The sequence below is a fragment of the Chrysemys picta genome, chromosome 3 (assembly GCF_011386835.1).
Source record: "Chrysemys picta bellii isolate R12L10 chromosome 3, ASM1138683v2, whole genome shotgun sequence".
Classification (NCBI taxonomy): domain Eukaryota; kingdom Metazoa; phylum Chordata; order Testudines; family Emydidae; genus Chrysemys; species Chrysemys picta.
In genome coordinates this window covers 19014703-19035143 of record NC_088793.1, presented here as the reverse complement: position 1 = coordinate 19035143, position 20441 = coordinate 19014703, and the positions used below count along the sequence as shown (strand labels likewise).

The window sequence follows — 20441 nt, the reverse complement described above, 5'->3', positions numbered from 1 at the left end:
CCCTTGTTAAAATAAATGATCCTAGAAACATTTCTTAAGCACCCAGCATGAGCCTGGAATTCTCAGAGACTTCAGGATGCGAGACAGTGCTTCTCTAAAAAGGAGATTTCCAAGAGCAACAGGCTCTATGCTGGCTGCTATGGAGACAGCTATAAGCATTTCCTTCTGATATAAATTATATCTCATAAATGCCTCACCCTTTGTAAGGCACTCTCCCCTCATTGTGGTGAGAGTCAAGCCTCTGGATCCATCTCAAGGTTGTACAGATCCGGAAATGTATTAGGGCTCTCCTGAAAGCAGTTTTAACCTTACTTTCCAAAGGGTTCTTGGAACAGATGCTCCATGGACCAGCAGGGCGGATATGAATCATATCTGACATCTAATACTTGCACCCTCCCCTAACAACTGCTAACCAGTGTCTTGCATTTTTCTCTTCTATCTTAGACTATAAACTCTTTAGGGAAGGGAACATGACTATTTGTACAGCACTATGCAAACGCACAATGCTATAAAAATGATTTTTAGTACCACTCTACGCAAGACAAGGTACATAAAACATTAAAAGAAAATCTAGCTAAGAGCTCCACTGAACAGACATGTTTCCTTTACTCGAGATAGGAAAATGAATTTGATTGCTCAGACAGAACTGACCCTCTAACAAAGCAGATGACATCACAAATTTGGCTGAGTTCTCCTGCCTCCTTCTGCAGGTAAGAGATCATAGTGTCCAGTGTTCAAAATGGTCTGAACGATGCAGGATGACCACCACCTGATTATGCCAGTAAACCACCCTGCTCTCCAGGTATTATGTTGCTGCACTCAGAGCTTCACCCAGGGAGCTGCAAAATGGCAGAGCAGCAAAGTCCTTTCTTCGGTGGAATTTTATGGTGAACAAAACAACATTCTGTAAGTTCTGGATTTTACAGTGGGCCAAATTCTGCTCTCAGATCCGAGTGCACAGGACTTCTACAGAATGCAATATAAACCTTTTGCACATATCTGCAGGCAGAATTTGACCAGGGTATTCCTTCCCTTCAGAGCCCCCTAGCTGGTGAGCAGGACCAGGAAACCTGTCACTCCCCTCCTCCACTCCCCAACTCTTAAAGTGATAGTTTGCAATTCCAACACAGTCCTCAATATAGCACAGCTACATCCATGGAACCACAATGAAGTCAAAGGGCCAAATTCTGCTCAGATTATAAATCTACAGTGACTGCAGTGGAGTACCCCACCCATCCCCCAGGTCTCTACAGGTCCTAACAAAATTCAAGCAACATTGAGTAAAAGTGGTGAGAAAACAAGTATTATAAGCCATTGATCTTAGGTACCTTATATAATGCAAGGAAAGGGGGAGCTACCTACTCTTTTTGAAGCTTTTGGATTGAGGATGGGGTTGAAATCCTCCTGCTGGAAGACCGTAGGTGCTCATGCGCTGCACAAGGCTTGCTACAGTTCCATGCCTCTCCCTCTTGATTGGCAAACCATCATCCTTAGGTTCTGGGTCATTCTTAACTTCCTGGTGGAAAAGAGAAGGCAGAACAAATTTACAAAACTGAGGGGTAATTTACATTCAACGAAAGATCATAAGGTTCTTTGTGAGACATTCCCTATTCTATTGTAGACTCAAGTACTCGTTGTTCCATGGTGTAACGGGTTGTATCGGAAAAAACACTTTCCAGTTATACAACATCTATCATCCAAGCATCTCAAGGTACTTTAACATGAATCCTCCCTACACCCTTGTAAGTTAGATGTTATATCCAATTTACAGATAGGTAAACTGAGGTACCCAGAGTGTCCAGAAACAGGAAAAGAAACCAAGTGTCCCGAATTCTGGTCTACTACTCCAATATCTATAGAAAAACAGCTGCATTGCACTGAAATCTGGGGAAAACAACCTGTCAATATAAAAGCTGCATTACAACATATTTATGCTTCCATAGAGGTCAGTATTTCAATGTAAATTGTGAAAGAAGTGAAAGAATTTAAGAATATTTTCTGTATCATCTACTCTTTTTAGCATTTATATTATAGCCATTCCTATAGTCCTCAATCATCAACCCATGGTGCAGGGTCTTTTATAAACCATGCAATAAGAGAGAGAGTCCCTGCCCCAAAGAATTTACAGTCTTGGTTAATGACAAGATGCAATGATGTATAAAATAAACAGGAGGAAAGAGAAGATGAGCTAACACTAATATAAGCATGTTTATGCGTAGATTTTCTGAATATTTAGATTGCCAAGTTCTTACCCGATATAAAATGTTTAAGATCTAATTTGGAAACAGCCCTGCAGTAAAGCCATAGGCCTGATCTGATGGCACAGGAGAGCTCCATAAATAAGAACCAACATTTTTTGACAGAAGAGCCTCAATTTTTTCAGCAATTAATCCAGTGAATCAGGTCACTTAAACACCTGAATGCTTTTATTTGTAAAAAGAATTACTATTTTGAATAAAGTAAATAGGCACCCTGAAAGTTTACTGTGTGCTCAGTAGTTCCTGACAAGCTACTAGAAAATATAAAGAGAAACTCTTGCATATAACATCAGCACTGAACGGTTATCACCTCCGCTAGTGAATTCAGCAACCAGTGCTGTAGAATTAGATGTACTTAAAGAAACAGAAAAACAGTTGAAGCAATGCACATTTATTTACTCAGGGCTTGTCTATACTTACGCGCTGGTTCGGCGGCCGGCAATCGAACTTCTGGGTTCAATTTATCGCGTCTTGTCAGACGCGATAAATTGAACCTAGAAGTGCTCCCCGTCGACTCCGGTAATCCTGCTCGGCGCGAGGAGTACGCGGAGTCGACGGGGAGCCTGCCTGCCGCGTCTGGACCGCGGTAAGTTCGAACTAAGGTACGTCGACTTCAGCTACGTTATTCACGTAGCTGAAGTTGCGTATCTTAGTTTGAATTGGGAGGTTAGTGTAGACCAGGCCTCAGTGATATCAGCTGAATCCTTAAATGGGGGCATGAGTCTTGTTTATATATTAAAATATAACTTCACTAAACACATTAGACACAGATCCAGCAGGAAATATATGTAGCCTTCCATGTCATGAAAACCCAGAGCTGTGGTTCCTAGCAGAGTTACTCAGCTGGGCTGGAGAGACATTGAGACTCTCCAAGTCTAATATGAAAAGGATAAGGAGATTGCACGGCAAGGAGATTCTCTTCATCACTTCCTGTTGGAAACGTGATTCACAAAAATCAAACTGAGATCAATGTTCATAATTTTTTGTGGGTAAGGGAGTTCCATTCCTCCCTGGTCTATTCTATGAACCCTCCTGCTTGCCTGCCTGCCTGCTCAGCAGTAGCTACACTGAAAAAAAGCCTCTTCACTGTCTGGGACTTCTCTGTGGACTTTGGAAGTTGCCTAGATATCATAGTGCTGGGCACCAACATAGCCCCCTAGAATGGAGATTCTCTCACCTTCTCCCATTATTTCTTTTTTTCCTGGCCCCCTGAAAGTTTCATTCACTCCCTGGCACTGTGTAGATTCAAGGACTTACCAGTAAACACAAAAAAGTTTATGGCAGAACCCAAAATGAAACCTAGGTGCTTATCCTGCAAGACTAAGTCAACAAGATCATTTATCTGTATTTACTTGAAAATTTCCTTCTTTCTAGTAGGATGGTTCACAGAACGACAATGGATCTTCAGTCAGCTTGCGGCTTTGGGGACAGAACCAGATCCATTCATCACCAGCAGCAAGGTAACAACAGAATATTGGAGACTACCAGTTTGCAAGAGGAGCCTTTGCTACAGAACCTACCTAGTTGGCTGGCTAAAGAATAAGTACAGGTTTCCATACAGGCATAGGGAGCTCTCCTGCACTTTGCCAGCTACCCCATACTCTGTGTGGGACTACAAAGGCAGCAGCTGCTGCTGCACCTCAGTGAGAGAGAAGGAGGCTAGAAGAGGGCAAGGGAAACCCTTTCACAAACAGCCCAGCTAAAGCTTGAGCCAGTTATTCCAATGGGGGGGGAATCAGAATTTGTTAAGGTATGCTTTGCAGCAGGGACATCCAAAAAAACCTGCAAGTAACTGAGGGGGTGCAACTAACCAGGCAGGCTCTTTGGTGGGACAGTCCCTGGCTGCCAGTGACGGGTAAATCTGGTTTTGCCACCATAGCCTCTTCTGTAATTTAAGACATCAGTGGGGCTTCCGCGCATCAGAATGGGATTACTCACATGAATACCTGTTCCAGGACTGGGCTGTGTATGCACCAGTTATGTGTAGCACTTCACAAATAGTATTAATTAATCCTTTCCATGTCCCTGTGAGGTATGCATTTTTACTACCATTTTACAGATGGAAATGTTGAAGCACTGATATTAAGCATCTTGTTCATGGCCCCAGATGAAGGTCACATCCGAGCCAGGATTCAAACTCAGGCTCCTGAGTCCCAATCCTGTGTTCAGTCCACTTGACCATAAATCCATATTTCACATCAATACACTGACGACAGGCAGAAAAACAATAAGAAACGGTTGCTATATTCATGTCCACTTTATTTTAAATTAATCATAAAACTTTGGGATCCACTAAAATCTTTATCTGTTTCCTGCATATATGCAATTTCTGAACATCTGTGCAGAATCTGATAAGACTACTTGTCATTCCTAGAGTAACCGAAGAACTGTAATTTCCAAACCATGCCGTATCAGAATCAGAAACCTCTGAATTTTGGGTAGTATTTTATTCATTTTAATAAAGTTCCTCTATCAAAGCTGTAACAGCAAAGTGACTGACAAAACAGTTGGCTTGGCATGGCCTTAAGTGACTAGAAAGTTCCAGCATTTAGAATCCTTCGAAGTTTTACATTTACTTATATTAATTTAATTCACATTTTATTTTTTAAAAATGCCCAACAAGAGGACCTTTTAAAGCAACTTATATTATTTTAGTTGTAACGGATTTTATTAATTAATAGGGTATAATTGGAATAGGTACCCTTCATATTGTGCAATTTTAGACACAAAGATTTGTATTTCAAAGGTGCAGAGGACACTTGCCCTTCAACTGCATGCAAGTCGGATTTCAGCTTACAAGCTGCGAAGAAGACTGAAACCCCACTTTTCTGGACCTGGCTATGACCAATGTCACACCACAAGACCTCCCTGCAGGAACTGAAGTTTCAAGGTAGGCACTTTAGTAAAAAGGCATTTTATACATGGAATTCAATGCACATGTCTTAAAAAAAAAAATCAAGTCCTATAACCACCTTGATTGCATTATGACATATTTCTAGGCCTCAACTACTTGGCTTGTTATGAATTGAAGCATCAACATCTGCCAGTAAACAGGAATATAAGGACAGAGTACAACATTATTCATAGCTAGAAATTTACTAATCTATTTTATGGCTGACATTAAGGACTGTGTCAGCATTTCCATCAGTAACACAGATTTTATGCATTTATAACATGGCTCCACAAGTTCACTACAGAGTGCATCTTGGCATAAAAAGTCTCAGCTTGGGAGTGACCTCCCACTCCTTTCCTATGCAAGCTATGGGCCTGGCCACTAATTTTTATAAATAGATAAATCTTCTTTAAACAAATATATTAATAACAATATCTCTATAATATACTCAATGATTTATATACACCTTATTTATTTACATATACAAATATACACACAGTATATAGAGAATTAGTCGTAACATTTGTCATTTCCTATTCCAACTGTCAACAACTTAACTACAACTCTATACAATAAAAGCAAAAAGCACAATCACGAAAACGGAACCAGACCCAACCAAATATGAAAAAAGAATTGTTTCTTGGTATTTTACACAAAGAAAGTTCTAATTGTATGTCTAAGAAGTCCACTGAAAACAGTGTAAAGGAATATCCCCCACCCCTGATGTCCAGAGAGTGGATCAAGATTAAAGATTGATTAAAGTTCTCAAGCAGCATAAAATACACTCATATCCAGGAAGTCCAGTTGAATGATTCTACAAATTCAATAACTAAATCCTGTTTGTCACAGGTTTTAGTGCCTCCTTCCCCACCAAAAAAATAGCAATAGCATAGCACTGATAAGCAAACTTAATCTATGGGTGGACAATCTTAATTTCTGCTGGGCAGAAAATGGGGGCCTCAGTATTAAATCAACTTCTTAAGTTTCCATCTTCACCTTTCATTCTACAAAATTCTTTCACTCAAAACTTGAGTAAAATGTAACTACCAAAAAATATATTCGAGTCAGCAGAAACTCCTGTTAAAGAGGAACTAAAACATTTGTTTCCTAAAAATACAAAAATAACTGTCTCCATATATCCATTGAAGGATCTAAGTTTATACTAAAAAAAATTCAAACTAATTTGAGAAATATGTTTGTTCAGGACTTCAGTCACAATACCAGCGGTAAATACGACAGCTTGAACAGCTTTTCAGTCTAATAATATTTAAATCAACTCCAAGCCCCTCAACTATGGGTTTCAGTGCCATCCAGACACATCACTTCAGTCCCTTCTTGAGCAGGAAGCAGAGATTCCCAAACTCTATATGTAGACCCCAAAAAATACTAATCGGGGGGTAAGACTAGAAGAGTTACGTATTTGTGTTTATTATACAAGGCAGGGTATTCATTTATTTCTTCTCATTTTTCAACTGTAACTATAGATGTGTATCCTGTGACTTAGGCACATAGCCCATAAATTAAAACCACAAAATAAGCAAGAGACTGCCCATAGATATATTCACATCAGCTCCCTACTCGACATCCTTAGATAAGATTAAAATAACTGGGTCCTAAATTTTAGCTAGGCTATTTTAGAGCTCTTTCCCCACCCAAGGCTTCCATGGGATGGCTCTGCTTCCTGAGATCTGTGGCAGCCCAGATCCCATTGCATGAAACAGTTCATGCTGGGAGATGCTACCTAAGGAGCCAGCACACCCTCAAGCTAGGTCATAACTTATCCATTAAGATATGGATGGAACCACTGAAAAGGAAGGCCAGGGACTGTGAAGAGGGGTCTCGACTGCAGACCCCTGAATGCCATGGACTGAACAGACCGTCACAGCCCACCCTTGTTGGAGCAAGATATTCAACTTCTGAGCAGTTTCAAAAATTAAATATATACCTTATGAGTCAAGTTTTGACCTAATGTATGGCCAAGTTTCTTAAAAAAATTAAAAAACAGTAGTCTGGTAATTATACTGAGCAGTGCTTAAATGACCCACTACAGAGTGCCACAAACACAGGGATCATCATATTTTGTCAAATCTACTCTAACAGCTCCATATTTTCTAACTTCAGGGTGCCTTGAGGCAAAATGTATTCAGTTCATTAAACAGAAAACAAAAGGGGGAAAAAAATCAAGAGGTCCAAGACACAATACTCTAGTCAAGGTGAAGAGGATGATACTGGCCTACTTTTACTCTGGTTTCCCAAGCCAAGAGAGCAGAAAGATGAGAACATCTTCCTTTCCCAAATTATGGAGGTTCATCTCTGAGTTGAAAGAATATATTCATAAGAAGGCAGGAGTGTGTGTGGAGTATCAAATGCTCAGCTACAAAGTGCCTGCACATTTTAATTAAAAAAATCTGGATACCTGTGCACCATGTGCAAGAAAGTTAAGCAAGGATCTCTCATCACTGGGTCCCATATCAGTGCCTGAAAAAGCTTAAAGGCCTGGAAGCTTGTAATGATTAAGCACCTTAAAAAATCTTTCCCACAGATTTTAGCAGCCCATTTCTCATGCTTTGCTAGTTTTCGAGACTAAGATCCTTAGGTCTGGTCTACATCAGCATAGCTACATCTCTCAGGGGTATGAAAAATCCACACTCCCGAGAACCGTAGCTATGGCAACCTAACCCCAGGGTAGACAGTGCTAGGTCGATGGAAGAATTCTTCCGTTGACCTAGCTACCGCCTCTTGGGGAGGAGAATTACCTACACCAACAGGAGAACCCCTCACATCAGCATAGGTGGTGTCTACACTGAAGTGCTATAGCTGTGTCACTAGCATTTTAAGTGTAGACATATCCTTAGAAAAGCCCTTAGGCATGTGGCTAAAGTGATTTACTGAATCAGGTCTTAAGACCTAATTGGAAAATGTAAACAAAGCACTTCTCTTCTCTCTCCCTCCCGCCCCCTCAAAAAAACCCACCAAATTTTTAAAAACATTTTTAGGAATCCTGCCCCTGCTTTAAAAACAGCCAGAGAGATTAACAAAAAGGTGCCTTAAAATTACTGGCTATTTACCATTCAAGAAAGTACTGTATTTTCTGGCGTATAAGACTACTTTTTAACCCAGGAAAATCTTCTCAAAAGTCGGGGGTCGTCTTATACGCCGGGTGTCGTCTTATAGGGCGGGTGCTGAAACTTCCGAGCCGGACTGGAGAATCTGCGGTCGCCGCATATGGTGGGGGGAGCTCAAAAATGGCTGCGGCCACATCCCCGCCCGATGACGAGGTGAGGGGGTGCCTCACCGGGAAGGTGTAAGTGAAGGGCGGAGCAAGCTGCAGGCGTCTGGGACGCCCGGGGTATGGAAAAAAGAGAGAGAGCGGCGCTGTGCCCAGAAAAACACGCCTCTTTCACCCGTCTGGCCCGCCCTTGTATCCTATTACCGTACCTCCTTCTCTGACTCTCAGATCTCGCTCCTGAGGACTGCAGTGAAGTGGCGCAGGCGCGCATGTGCGAGATCTGAGAGGCAGAGAAGGAGATAATAGGATACAAGGGCGGGCCAGACGGGTGAAAGAGGCGTGTTTGCGCTACCGCTCTGATAGTCTTGGAGACAGGGAGGGCTGGGCAGGCAGGGAGAGCTGACCAATCCAAGCAGGCTTTGTATACAACAACCAGCCAATCACCGGTAAGGTACATCGCTTGCCGTGATTGGCTGGTTGTTGTATACTGGGTACCACATACAGTACAGCACCAGTATCTGTACCTGTTCATACAGTATAGCACCAGTACATACAGTACAGTATACAAATGTCCAACATTTTTCTGCTAAGTACCTGCATGTCATAAGCATTTGAATTAAAATTACCATATTGAAATCAAATCTGATGTTTTTTTAATTTTTTTTTGGTGTGCGTTGGAAGAGGGGTAGTCTTATACGGCGAGTATATCCCAAACTCTATATTTTAACTGGAAAAGTTGGGGGTCGTCTTATACGCCCAGTCGTCTTATACGCCGGAAAATACGGTAGTTAAGATTAGGTTGAAGCTAAAGTAAAAAAAAAATAAGATGCTTATCAGACTGATTATAAAGCTATAATATATTTTAAAATCTGTCCGTCAGGGCTAGAACTGATTTACTTCTGCTTTGCAATTGCAAAAAACAAAAGTCTTTAATTTCTACCTATGGCAGTTCACGTTATCAGACTAAAAAAAAAATTGCTTCCTTGAATGTTAAACAAAGGTAAGATGGAAAATGTTTCAGCAGAGTTCAGTTTACTACCTCACCCTCAAAAAATTTACATATTCAAAAAATATCTTGCAAAGTCTGGAAAGCAGTAGTTAAAGCAACTAGCCAGTCCCCCTATGCCATTTCATCCATCAGTCATCAACCCATCTGAATTATACCTCCCCTCTTAATTTTGCTCTTCCCCCCAACTACGATGTTGGATGTATATACTGTTGAGCCTATGTTTAAATATGTGGTGAAGTTTTGAAATAATGTAGTTTCAGGGTACACTCCCACAGGTTTCTATAAATTCCAACTAGGTGACATGTTGAGGGAGCAAAATAATATTTTATAAATATAACTGGAAAAATTGATCTGTTTGGTGTTATAAAGTGTGTCAATTATATAGTGTACGTTTATGACGGGTCACAGAGAATACACCAAAATTAAGAAATATTTTTCTGCACACACCCAGCCAACCATTCCCCCCGTCTATGACCAAGATGCTGCCGTATTTCTTAGTTTACATTAATTGACTAACAAGAAGAGACGACTGGTGCAATGTATTCATTTTATAACATAATAGCAAAAGAGTTACTACTTTTTTATAGAGCTTGTAGAAGAAATTGTACAATCATGCACAATCAGATAAGGAAGGACAAAAGTTCAAGATGTTTTTATGTGCTAGTTAAAGGAGTATCAACTCCCATTTACCTGATCATCTTCCAGTTCCATGCTACCTAGTTTGTGCAACAGAAAGTTATGTCAGTTAAGCGACGTCAGATTCCAACGCAAGAAGGGACCATTGTGAACATCTAGTCCAACTTCTTGTATAACACAGACCACAGAGTTTAGCCAAAATAATCCCTAGAGCATCTCTTTTAGAAAAACATCCACACTTGATTTAAAAATTGTCTGTGGAGAATACACCATGATCCTTGGTAAATTGCTCCAATAGTTAATTACTCTCTGTTAAAAATGTACGCCTTATTTCCAGTCTGAATTTATCTAGCTTCAACTTCCAACCACTCTTATAACTTTCTCTGCTAGATAGAAGAGCCCATTATTAAATATTTGTTCCCCATGTAGATACTTATAGACTGTAAAAAGTCACTCCTTAAATCTTCTCTTTGTTAAGCTAACTAGATTGCGCTTTTTGAGTATCACTGTATGGCCAGTCCTTTAATCACTCTCATGGCTCTTCTCTGAACCTCTTCCAATTTATCAAACACATTTCTTGAATACAAGGCACCAGAATTCGCACCAGAACTCAGCACAGCTTTCTAGCAGCGGTCTCACCAGTGCCAAATTCAGAGGTAAACTAACCTCTCTTCTCCTACGTGAGTTCTCCTGTTTATGCATCCCTGGATCACACCAGCTTTTTAGACACTGTGTCACATCCACCATGACTCAAATCTTTTTCATAGTCACTGCTTCCCAGGATAGAGTCACCCAAATCAGATAGTGCCAGAGTTCAGGGCAACTGCAACTGTCTTTCCCCTCAGTTGTCCAGAAAAGGCACCTTCTCTCAAGTTGCCAGCTCCCCGGTCATTGCCTTACTTGGGTGGAGACTCACATCTCACTCCCTTCTGACTGGGCTATTTCCAGGCTGCACAGTTCCCTAACTACCCTGCGTTACTCCCAACAGAGACAAGCTGCCCATTACACCTGCTTGCTTTCTCTTTAGAGACAGTTAACAGTGTGACTGTGCCAAGTTATAGATACCACAGCTCTTTTTAGGCAAGCCTATTTTATTCTTAAGATAAAAGCACTTCAAAGAAGACCTATTAAAAACAATTAAAAGAATCTGCCATGCTAATAAGCTTATCAGAGATCACTCCTACTCTAAGGATACGTCCAGACTACCCGCCCTATCGACGGGTAGTGATCGATTTATCGAACGCGCTCCCCGTCGACTCCCAAACTCCACTGGAGCGAGCGACGGTAGCGCCGCGGCCATCGATCCCGCGCCGTGAGGATGGGAGGTAAGTCAGAATAAGATACCTCGACTTCAGCTATGGTATTCCCGTAGCTGAAGTTGCGTATCTTACATCGACACCACCCCCCCACCCCCAGTGTAGACCAGGCCTAACAGATTCTGGCAGGAGCAGTCCTTCAGAATCCCACTCAAGGGGCCTCTTCTATGGTCACAAATTCATAACAGCGTCAGCTCAGAACCAGCACCCAGTCTTACAGAGGCCCAGCAAACCCAGTCCTTCCAATCCTTCCCTAAGGATTTGAGCCCCCCATGGAACAGAGTCTTGTCCGTTTGCTGAATCCAAAAGAAGGCCCTGAGCCTATTCAAACTATGCTATTTGTCCAAAAATCCTTTCTTCGTCTGTTGGTCCCTGGACAACCATCACCTGCTGATCTCTTATTCACCTTTCCCATGGACAAGCATATAATCCCTCAAAAACACATAACTGCATTTTTAATATAGTGGCCCCCAAAAGGTATTAAACCTAATTCAATAAGGTCTGAACTTCACTGAATTAAGCAATTCAGGATGTTTCAGCATATTGTTGGCCTGTCACACTCAATACACAGAATGGCAGTAATGCAACTCACGGAACAAGCAGATATGATGCAAAAAATAAGCCAGAAGAAAACCTTTTCTACTGTATATGCAAATTAATGTAAAACACTCTGCAGTAGTCAGAGATCATAGCAAACAGGTATAATGTGTTCTCTACACAAAACTCTGCTTACTAAGTGAACCAATGTATTCTGACCCACCTTCACATTTTCTGTAATGTCTGAAGCAAGCTCTCCCTTCCCATTGAGAAATACCCCTTCTGATTAATGTAATCGGTGGCTAGGTTGTCTGGTGCCAGAATTGGAATACGAGTGCCATCTATCGCCCCTCTGCAGTTAGGGAAGTCCATTTGTGCACATTGCCCAGAGTCACGGTCTTTCGGAGCAGGATGCGATTAATGGCCCTGCACACTTCCGTCAATGCACGTCCAACGGTCCACTTTTCCACTCCGAACTGGTTAGCGACCGATTGGTAGCAGTCTGGAGTAGCCAGCTTCCACATTGCAATTGCCACACACTTCTCCAACGACAGGGCAGCCCTCATTCTCGTGTCCCTGTGCTGCAGGACTGGGGCAAGTGCATCACACAGTCCCATGCATGTGGCTTTCCTCATGCGAAAGTTCTGAAGCCACTGCTCATCATCCCAGACGTGCATGACAATGTGGTCTCACCATTCAGTGCTTGTTTCCCCGAGCCCAAAAGCGGCGTTCCGTTATGGTCAGCACCTCCATGAATGCCACAAGCAATCGCGTGTCATAGCTACTACGCATGGTGAGATCAATGTCAAACTTCTCTTGCCTCTGTAGATTAAGGAATAACTCCACTGCCACTCATGATGTGTTAGTGAGAGCGAGCAGCATATTGGTCAACAGTGTGGGATCCATTCTTGCAGAACAAAGCGGCAGAGCGCGCAATACACAAACTGTTTAAAGATGGAGTGTACAGGGATTGCTGGGATGCGAAGCAATGCATCACGGGGCATTGGGACAGGACCCAGGATGCCTCACGACTCCCTCCGCCTTAGCGGCAGAAGAGGAAGAGGTGTGCTGTGGGATAACTGCCCAGAGTGCACCACTCCGAATACCGCTGCAAGTGTGAACACGCAATTGCACAGGCAGCTGACAGTGTGAACACACAACAGCCATTTCCCTTCAGCACTCTCTGAGTGGCGCAGTAACTCTGCCAGTGTAGACATACCCTAAGGCAAATATCACTGCCTCCGTTTTTCACTCATCTTCGAAAGAGCTAAAAGTTTCTCTCTCTCTCTCTCTCTCTCTTTTTAAATGAAAGATTAGTTTCTGCAGGAAAACTCTGCATTTTGCTGCTGTGGAACACACACAGGGTCCTGGTTTGATGGTGTAAATCTGCATAGAGCCTACTGCAATAATCAACTTCAGAGTCTCTAATACATGGACAATCCATGGTAAAGTCCAAATCCTAAATAAAAGGACATAACTTTCTTGTTAGGAGCAAATGAAAAAGCATTCAGCTACTGCTGCTACCTGTTTATCCACTTTAACTAAGAGTGCTGATATAATCTGCAGCCATTTCTTCCAGTAGTTTCCATCATTCTATGAACACGTCAGACTTGTTTGAATCAGCTTGCCCTCATCTGTGCCTTAATCTCTGTTAGATCCTGGGATACACTGCACTGGCAGGGTCAGAAGACATGGAAAATATCTGTCTCATAAGCATATTGAAAACACTAATCCACATTTCACCACCAAACTTCCCATCAGCCTTTCATACCTTCAATACAGCTCTCTCAATCTTCCACCGAATATGGAATATTAAAGACCAGACTGAGTTGTTTCCTTAAACAGGGATTTAACAATCACTTTCTTTTAAAAGTAGCATTTTGTCCTCTCTCTGGGAACTACTGAAATCAAGTTCAAAAATGGTTCCAACACCTTCCTGCTGGGTAACTCCAGCAAAAAGGGACATGCTCTAGTTTATAGGTCATAATCCATACATCTCCCAGAAACTACCAAGGCCAACAACAAGCAGACAAAACTGCTTTCATCTCTCCTTCCTCCAAAAATCAATCCCACTACCATGGAGGGGGATAGTTCCATCAAATCATCTTTGAAAAATAATTTGAAGATTCCTGTGACGGGATGCACCAGGTCCTTTAAGGCCCCTACCACATCCTGCCCCAAGAAAGAAGAAGTGAAGGGGTCCTCTAGAAAGGCTGCAGGGAAGCAGCCTATCAGAATGCAGCAGGCTCAGATAAAAGGAGTAGCAGGGCCTTAGCGGTAAGTTCTTGACTAGGGCTAGAGAAGCATTCAAAAAGGAGGAAGAGGATTTGATAACTGAAGCCCTGAGGAAAGGGTGAAGAGAAAAGGACTACATGGGAAAAGGCCCAGGGAATAGCAGCAGCAACAACCAAGTAAAGGAAGCAGTACGTGGCTACTGTATATAGGGTCCCTGGTTTGGGACCTAGAGCAGTGGGAAGGGCTGGGTCCTCCCAGCAGCCAGTGCTGAAGTGGCCTAAGCCCCGGAAAGGGGACATGGCTAGTTTAAAAGACCAAGAAAAGGGGTTAGATTTAAAAGGGCCTAGAGACAGAGCTGAAGGCCCTGGTGAGGATAAACCAACAGTTCCAGAGGCACTCTTTACTAAGCCCCGGGAAGGGGATAAGTTTCCTTTTGAAGCCTAAGCAGAAGGCCGGACTTAATGGAGCCCAGGAGGGGCTGAAGAGAGAAGGTGCCCTCAGAAAGGAGGGTGTGCGTGTATTTTGAGACAGGGAATTGGAAGACTTGTGTTTGTTTTGGATGCGAGTACCCCAAAAGGGGTTTGTTCATCCATTTTAAACTGTGCGACTTAGCCAGAGAGCTGAGCCACTGAATACTGAACAACTTACACGGGGCGCCGGAACCAAAAGAGTGTGCAGGATCACACGCCCCTGAAAGGAGGTGCTCGTGAGAGGTGAATGCACCATCACAGTTCCTGACAGTGAGAAACACAACCTTACTCAACAATGTTGTTAATTCCCTGTAACAGTTCCACTGGCTAGAATTTTGCAAGTGCTATGGTGGAAGCAAACAAACTTTGCCTCCTATACAACTCTATATGTTGCAGACCTATACCACTAATACATCTAGCTAACTTCCCTTCTCCTTCATCAGCTGCAAGTCATGACAATATCACGGTGGCTTGTGACAGTGCAGTGTGCATTTAGGAGCCACAGTATCAATGACCGACTACAACTGAAGATTGATTGTCCCACCGAACCTTCAATAGATTGGTGCGCCAGTAAGACAGCATGCTTCTTTTGGTACTCTGAAATGCAAGGAAACATGAAACTGTCAACCTCTAGAGTGAAACTACACAGAAAAACAGAGCTTGCTTTCTTAGCAGTTGGCTCAAGCGATAGTGACCACTTTCAGATCAAAGAGTAAAACCCAAGTGTCCACAATATCAAGGGCAGACTGCAGAGACATTTTGGCCACCAAGCAGCCCTTAGTGACAAATGCCCAAAATTCCTCATGAGACGCCCCAAGCAATTGTTCTTCAAATCTGGCCATAACCGACTAATTAAGAAAGTCATACTTGGCCAGCAAAGCTTGCTGGTTTGCGATCCTCAGTGGTAGTGAAGAGGTGGTATATATATATCTTTCTGCCCAAAAGGTCCAGGAGCCTTGAGTCTCTCGCCTTGAGGATGGACTTGAACCTGCCCTTCCAGACTCTGTCATTCACCACCATGACCACCAGGGAGTTTGGGGCCAGATGGCCTCATATCCCTGAACATGCACAAAATAGTGCTTCTCCAAGCGTCTGACCACCGACGGTACCGAGCCCAGTGTATCCCAAAGAGCTCTCTCAGGCTTGAGAAGCACATAGTTAAGTGGAAGGGCCACCCTCCCAGGGACAGAGGGCTGGAGAATGTCCATAAGTTTATGGGTATTCTCCTGGAGAAACTCCACTTGAATACCAAGAGACACGGCCACACGAGTAAAAGGTCCTGGTATGTCTTGAAGTTCTTTGGATGGAAGCACCGCCTCGTTCGGGGGACGATAATAAGGCTGTTAGCTGTGCCATAGACGGGACCTGTTCCTGAGGTAGCGTCTCTGGACAGAAAAACTCCGGCAGCTTCACAGGAAGGGGAAACGTGGGCATCCGGACTTGCGACTGATCTGCAGCCACCAATACCACACAAGAAGGCAACCTCTGTTTTGACTTGGATGACAAGCAAGACCTCCAGGACTGAGGAGCTTCACAGTGAGCCCACAGGAACCACCAGTATGGGTAATGCATTGGTGGCCAGTAGGTGCCAGGTCAGGGGCCTCAATCCCAGCCTCAGGGCGCATGCCAACCTTGGTACCCGCTGAGGTCTACCAGTGGCTTTCAGATCCCCTCCGGTGAAGTGGAGTGGGAGGATGAGGATCCCAACTCTGAAACAAAAGAGTCCCAGGACCTCAGAGACATGGCCTGAGCGACTCCAGAGGGAGCCAACAGGTGATCCCACTCATCCATGGCCCAGAATGAGGTCGGAACCAGCGCTCCCAATGTAGTCGGCACCACCGGTGCCGAAAATGTCGGTGCAGAAGGCAGGGTCAGTCCCAGTGCAAACAATAGTAAACCAGAGCGCCTGAGTGTTTCGACATCGAGGGTGGTGACAACCGCCACAGAACCCCCAGGGGTCGGCAACCTTTCAGAAGTGGTGTGCCGAGTCTTCATTTATTCACTCTAATTTAAAGGTTTCACATGCCAGTAATACATTTTAACGTTTTTAGAAGGTCTCTTTCTGTAAGTCTATAATATATAACTAAACTATTGTTGTATGTAAAGTAAATAAGGTTTTAAAAAGGTTTAAGAAGCTTCATTTAAAATTAAATTAAAATGCAGAGCTCCCGGACCGGTGGCCAGGACCCTGGCAGTGAGAGTGCCACTGAAAATCAGTACCATAGGTTGCCTACCCCGATCTACAGCATTGATTGCACTGGTGCCAAGGAAGGGCCTGGTACAAAGAGCCTTGTATCATCTGCGGTGCCAGGAGGAGTACTTGCTGATGTGGTGTCGAAGGGCCTAAGAGTTCAGCAGAAAGCTGTAAGTGGGGGGACACTGCAGGTGCTAACCTCACAAAGTCCTGGACCAGCAGCAAACGTGAGACCAAAAGGGAGAATAGATCGCAGACGTCTGTGTACCAGACTGCGACACACACTGTCAATACCAGCATCGTTCCCGTTGGTCCTGGACTCAATGAAGCCCGGAAACTGGAACTAGAGTTGACGTCATGGGATGTCTGCCCTCCCTACCCTGTATCAAGGGAGGATCAGAGATGTATACTTGCACCATCCCACATGCCAGAGCTGGTCCTATGCCAGTCTGCACTCTTGTAAGTGGAGGCAGAAAAGTCATCCCAGGATCTGGCGCACTCATGACTAGTCTTATGAGACCTCTTCTTTGGTACCAATGACAGAGAACAACTCCTGTGCCTCTTCGGATAGGCCCCAGCCCCCGCCCTGGAACAGAAGGTAGCAGCTCTTTCCAAATCAGAGGACAATCTGTGACCCAAGGAAGGCCTTGGTACCGGGTCAGGCCGCATGGCCTGTTCAAGCAAGTGCTGCTTACGGAGAAGATTCCGCGCCCCCCGAGTCCTCTTCTTGAGCAATCTACAGATCGAACAGTTCTCTTTGAGGTGGGCTTCACCAAGGCAGAACAAGCACCTTGTGTGGGGGGAGGCCACTGTTGGGAATTTCTCCTCCACATGAAGGGCAATGCTTGAACCCCGGTGAGGGCATCACCGGGGCGCACTACAGCTACCACTATACTATAGTCTTTTACACTAACTCTAACTAAACTATTAACTACATATAACCAACGAGGCTAAGAGGATAAATTGTATGGTTGTTGTTTTCATGCTCTACCTCCATCCGACAGGTGGAGAGAAGGAACTGAGGGGGGTTGGGGCAGCGCCAGCTCACATAGCCAGGGGAGGGCTGCAGACACAAGGCATGAGCAGCATCCCTCTATGGGTACGGCTAGGCAAAAGTCTCCAGCTACAGCATGTGGGGCACATACACACCTACTTGGAATACACCTCTGCATCTACTCGAAGAACCTTAAATTCTCAATACAGCCAATAGGAGTTGTGTCATTACTTCAAAGGGAGCAGAAACAGCCTTTGACACTTCATGCTTAAAACTCACTACAAGAAAATAAATTGGACTCTTTTCTGATACGAGTTAAGAAATATGCTAAAATTCAGCTCCTGAAATCTTTATATACCATATATACCCGTTCATAAGCCGAATTTTTTTGGTAAAAAAGTGAAGCATCAAAGAGCGGGGGTCGGCTTATCAACAGGTCTACACCAAAAGTTGACTATTTTAAGCTCTATTGAATTACTGAATTGAATAGCTAATACATTGTCATTGTAGATCAGGGGTTGGCAAACCTTGGCTCTCGGCCTGTCAGGGTAAGCCGCTAGCAGGCCGGGACGTTTTGTTTACCTGGAGCGTTCGCAGGCACGGAGCTCCGCAGCTCCCACTGGTCACAGTTCGCCGTTCCCAGTCAATGGGAGCTGCAGGAAGTGGCGGTGAGCACGTCCCTTGGCCCGCACCGCTTTCCGCAGCTCCCATTGGCTGGGAATGGCAAACCGCAGCCACTGGGAGCTGAGGGGCTCCGTGCCTGCGGACGCTCCAGGTAAACCAGCGGCTTACCCTAACGGGCCGGGAGCCAAAGTTTGCCAACCCCTGAAATATAGGGTCAGCTTATGAAAGGGTCATACAATTTTTGCCATTTTTACCTATCCATCTTCGGGGGTCGACTTAAAACAGGCTAATGAACGAGTATATATGGTAGAGCACACCATCTAACCACCAATCTATACAGACTAGTGCAGACTAGTTTTTCCAGTATTTACATCCAATTTTCTCCTCAGTGAAAGAGCCAGCACAGGCCTCCAGTGATTTAATAAGACAAGAAGAGAAGATAACTCAGTCCAAGACAACCAATCATGTTTGATAGGTTAAGGCTGGTCTGACGCAAATCTTAAGTACATCTGCAAAGAGCAGCCTACAATACACACACATAGCCATTGTAGCAAAATTACCATTTCTAGAATTCAATTAATTGCCTTTGTTCCACTGATGACCTTAAACTAGAAGCTTACAAGGGTCTGTCACTTAATACATCAATGTCCCACCTCAGACTTCCTGTGTGACACTGAGCAAGTCACTTTACCTCTCTGTGCCCCAGTTCTTCATTTGTACAAACAGGGATAACAGTATCTCCCTATCTCAAAAGTAGTTTTGTGAGGATAAATAAATTAAAGATTATGAGGCACTCAGATACTATGATGATGGCGGCCATATAAATTCCCTAGTGTGACAGACCCAGACCAGTGGGGTACAGGAGTCTGGTAGAGGGCAAATATACTGGTCACTGGATGAGTAGTTTTCTGTTCCCTGAGTGACCAGAGCAGGGGCTGCACTAGAGTAATCAGGAACCTGCTAGAACCAGTTAAGGCAGGCAGGCTAATTAGGACACCTGGAGCCAATTAAGAAGCTGCTAGAATCAATTAAGGCAGGCTAATCAGGGCACCTGCGTTTTAAAAAGGAGCTCACTTCAGTTTGTGGTGGGAGTGTGAGGAGCTGGGAGCAAGAGGCACAAGGAGCTGAGAGTGAGAGGGTGTGCTGCTGGAGGACTGAGGAGCACAAGAGTTATCAGACACCAGGAGGAAGGTCCTGTGGTGAGAATAAGGAAGGTGTTGGGAGGAGGCCATGGGGAAGTAGCCCAGGGAGTTGTAGCTGTCATGCGGCTGTTACAGGAGGCACTATAGACAGCTGCAGTCCACAGGGCCCTGGGCTGGAACCCGGAGTAGAGGACGGGCCTGGGTTCCCCTCAAACCTCCCAATTGACCTTGACTGTGGGTTCTTCCAGAGGGGAAGGTCTCTGGGCTGTTCCCCAACCCACATGGTGTCTCTCTGAGGCAAGAAAATCCGCCAATAAGTGCAGGACCCACCAAGATAGAGGAGGAACTTTGTCACACTGGTGTCGGGGTGGGATCTTGGGGTGCACAGCACGGCGGAAGAAGGAGGGTGATTTAAACAAAAAAACAAAAAAAAACAAAAAAGGGAGAGGGTTTATTTTTTTTCCACCACAATGGATGACGTAGTGTGGGCACTGATACAAGCTACGGCAGCCCAGCAGGAGGCTACCCGTATCCAGGCAGCCGCCCAACAAGAGGCAATGTGGCTGCAACAAGAGACTAATCGCCTGCTGATGGACCAGGCTGCTCAAGGCCGAGCTATGTTGCGAGAACTGGTAAACCAGTTAAAGTCCCTTACAGAGCTGAATCGCGGCCATGATGGGACGCCAGCCATTGGCTGCAGAAAATGACACGGGAGGGTGATGTAGAGGCATACCTTCTGACCTTTGAGAGGACAGCCCTACAGGAGGCCTGGCCTCGAGATCAGTGGTCTGGCATCCTTGCCCCATTCCTGTGTGGGGAGGCCCAGAAGGCCTACCATGATCTGCCTGAAGAGGCTGCGGCAGACTACCCCCAGCTGAAAGCAGAGATCCTGCCCAGATCTGGG

At 44.3% G+C, this 20441-nt stretch overlaps 1 protein-coding gene across 3 annotated transcripts in view; it reads right to left on the bottom strand.

Annotated features, from left to right (window-relative positions):
- Window positions 1-20441, bottom strand: part of CD2AP (CD2 associated protein) — a 135012-nt gene that overhangs the window by 76787 nt on the left and 37784 nt on the right. For all 3 annotated transcript variants that reach the window (XR_010599371.1, XM_008163082.4, XM_024101047.3), the window contains one exon: window positions 1363-1516. Coding sequence is in view for 2 of the 3 variants with exons in the window: in XM_008163082.4 (XP_008161304.2) it covers window positions 1363-1516 (154 nt within the window). In the remaining variant the exon portion in view is untranslated. The remainder of the gene's footprint in view (window positions 1-1362; window positions 1517-20441) is intronic.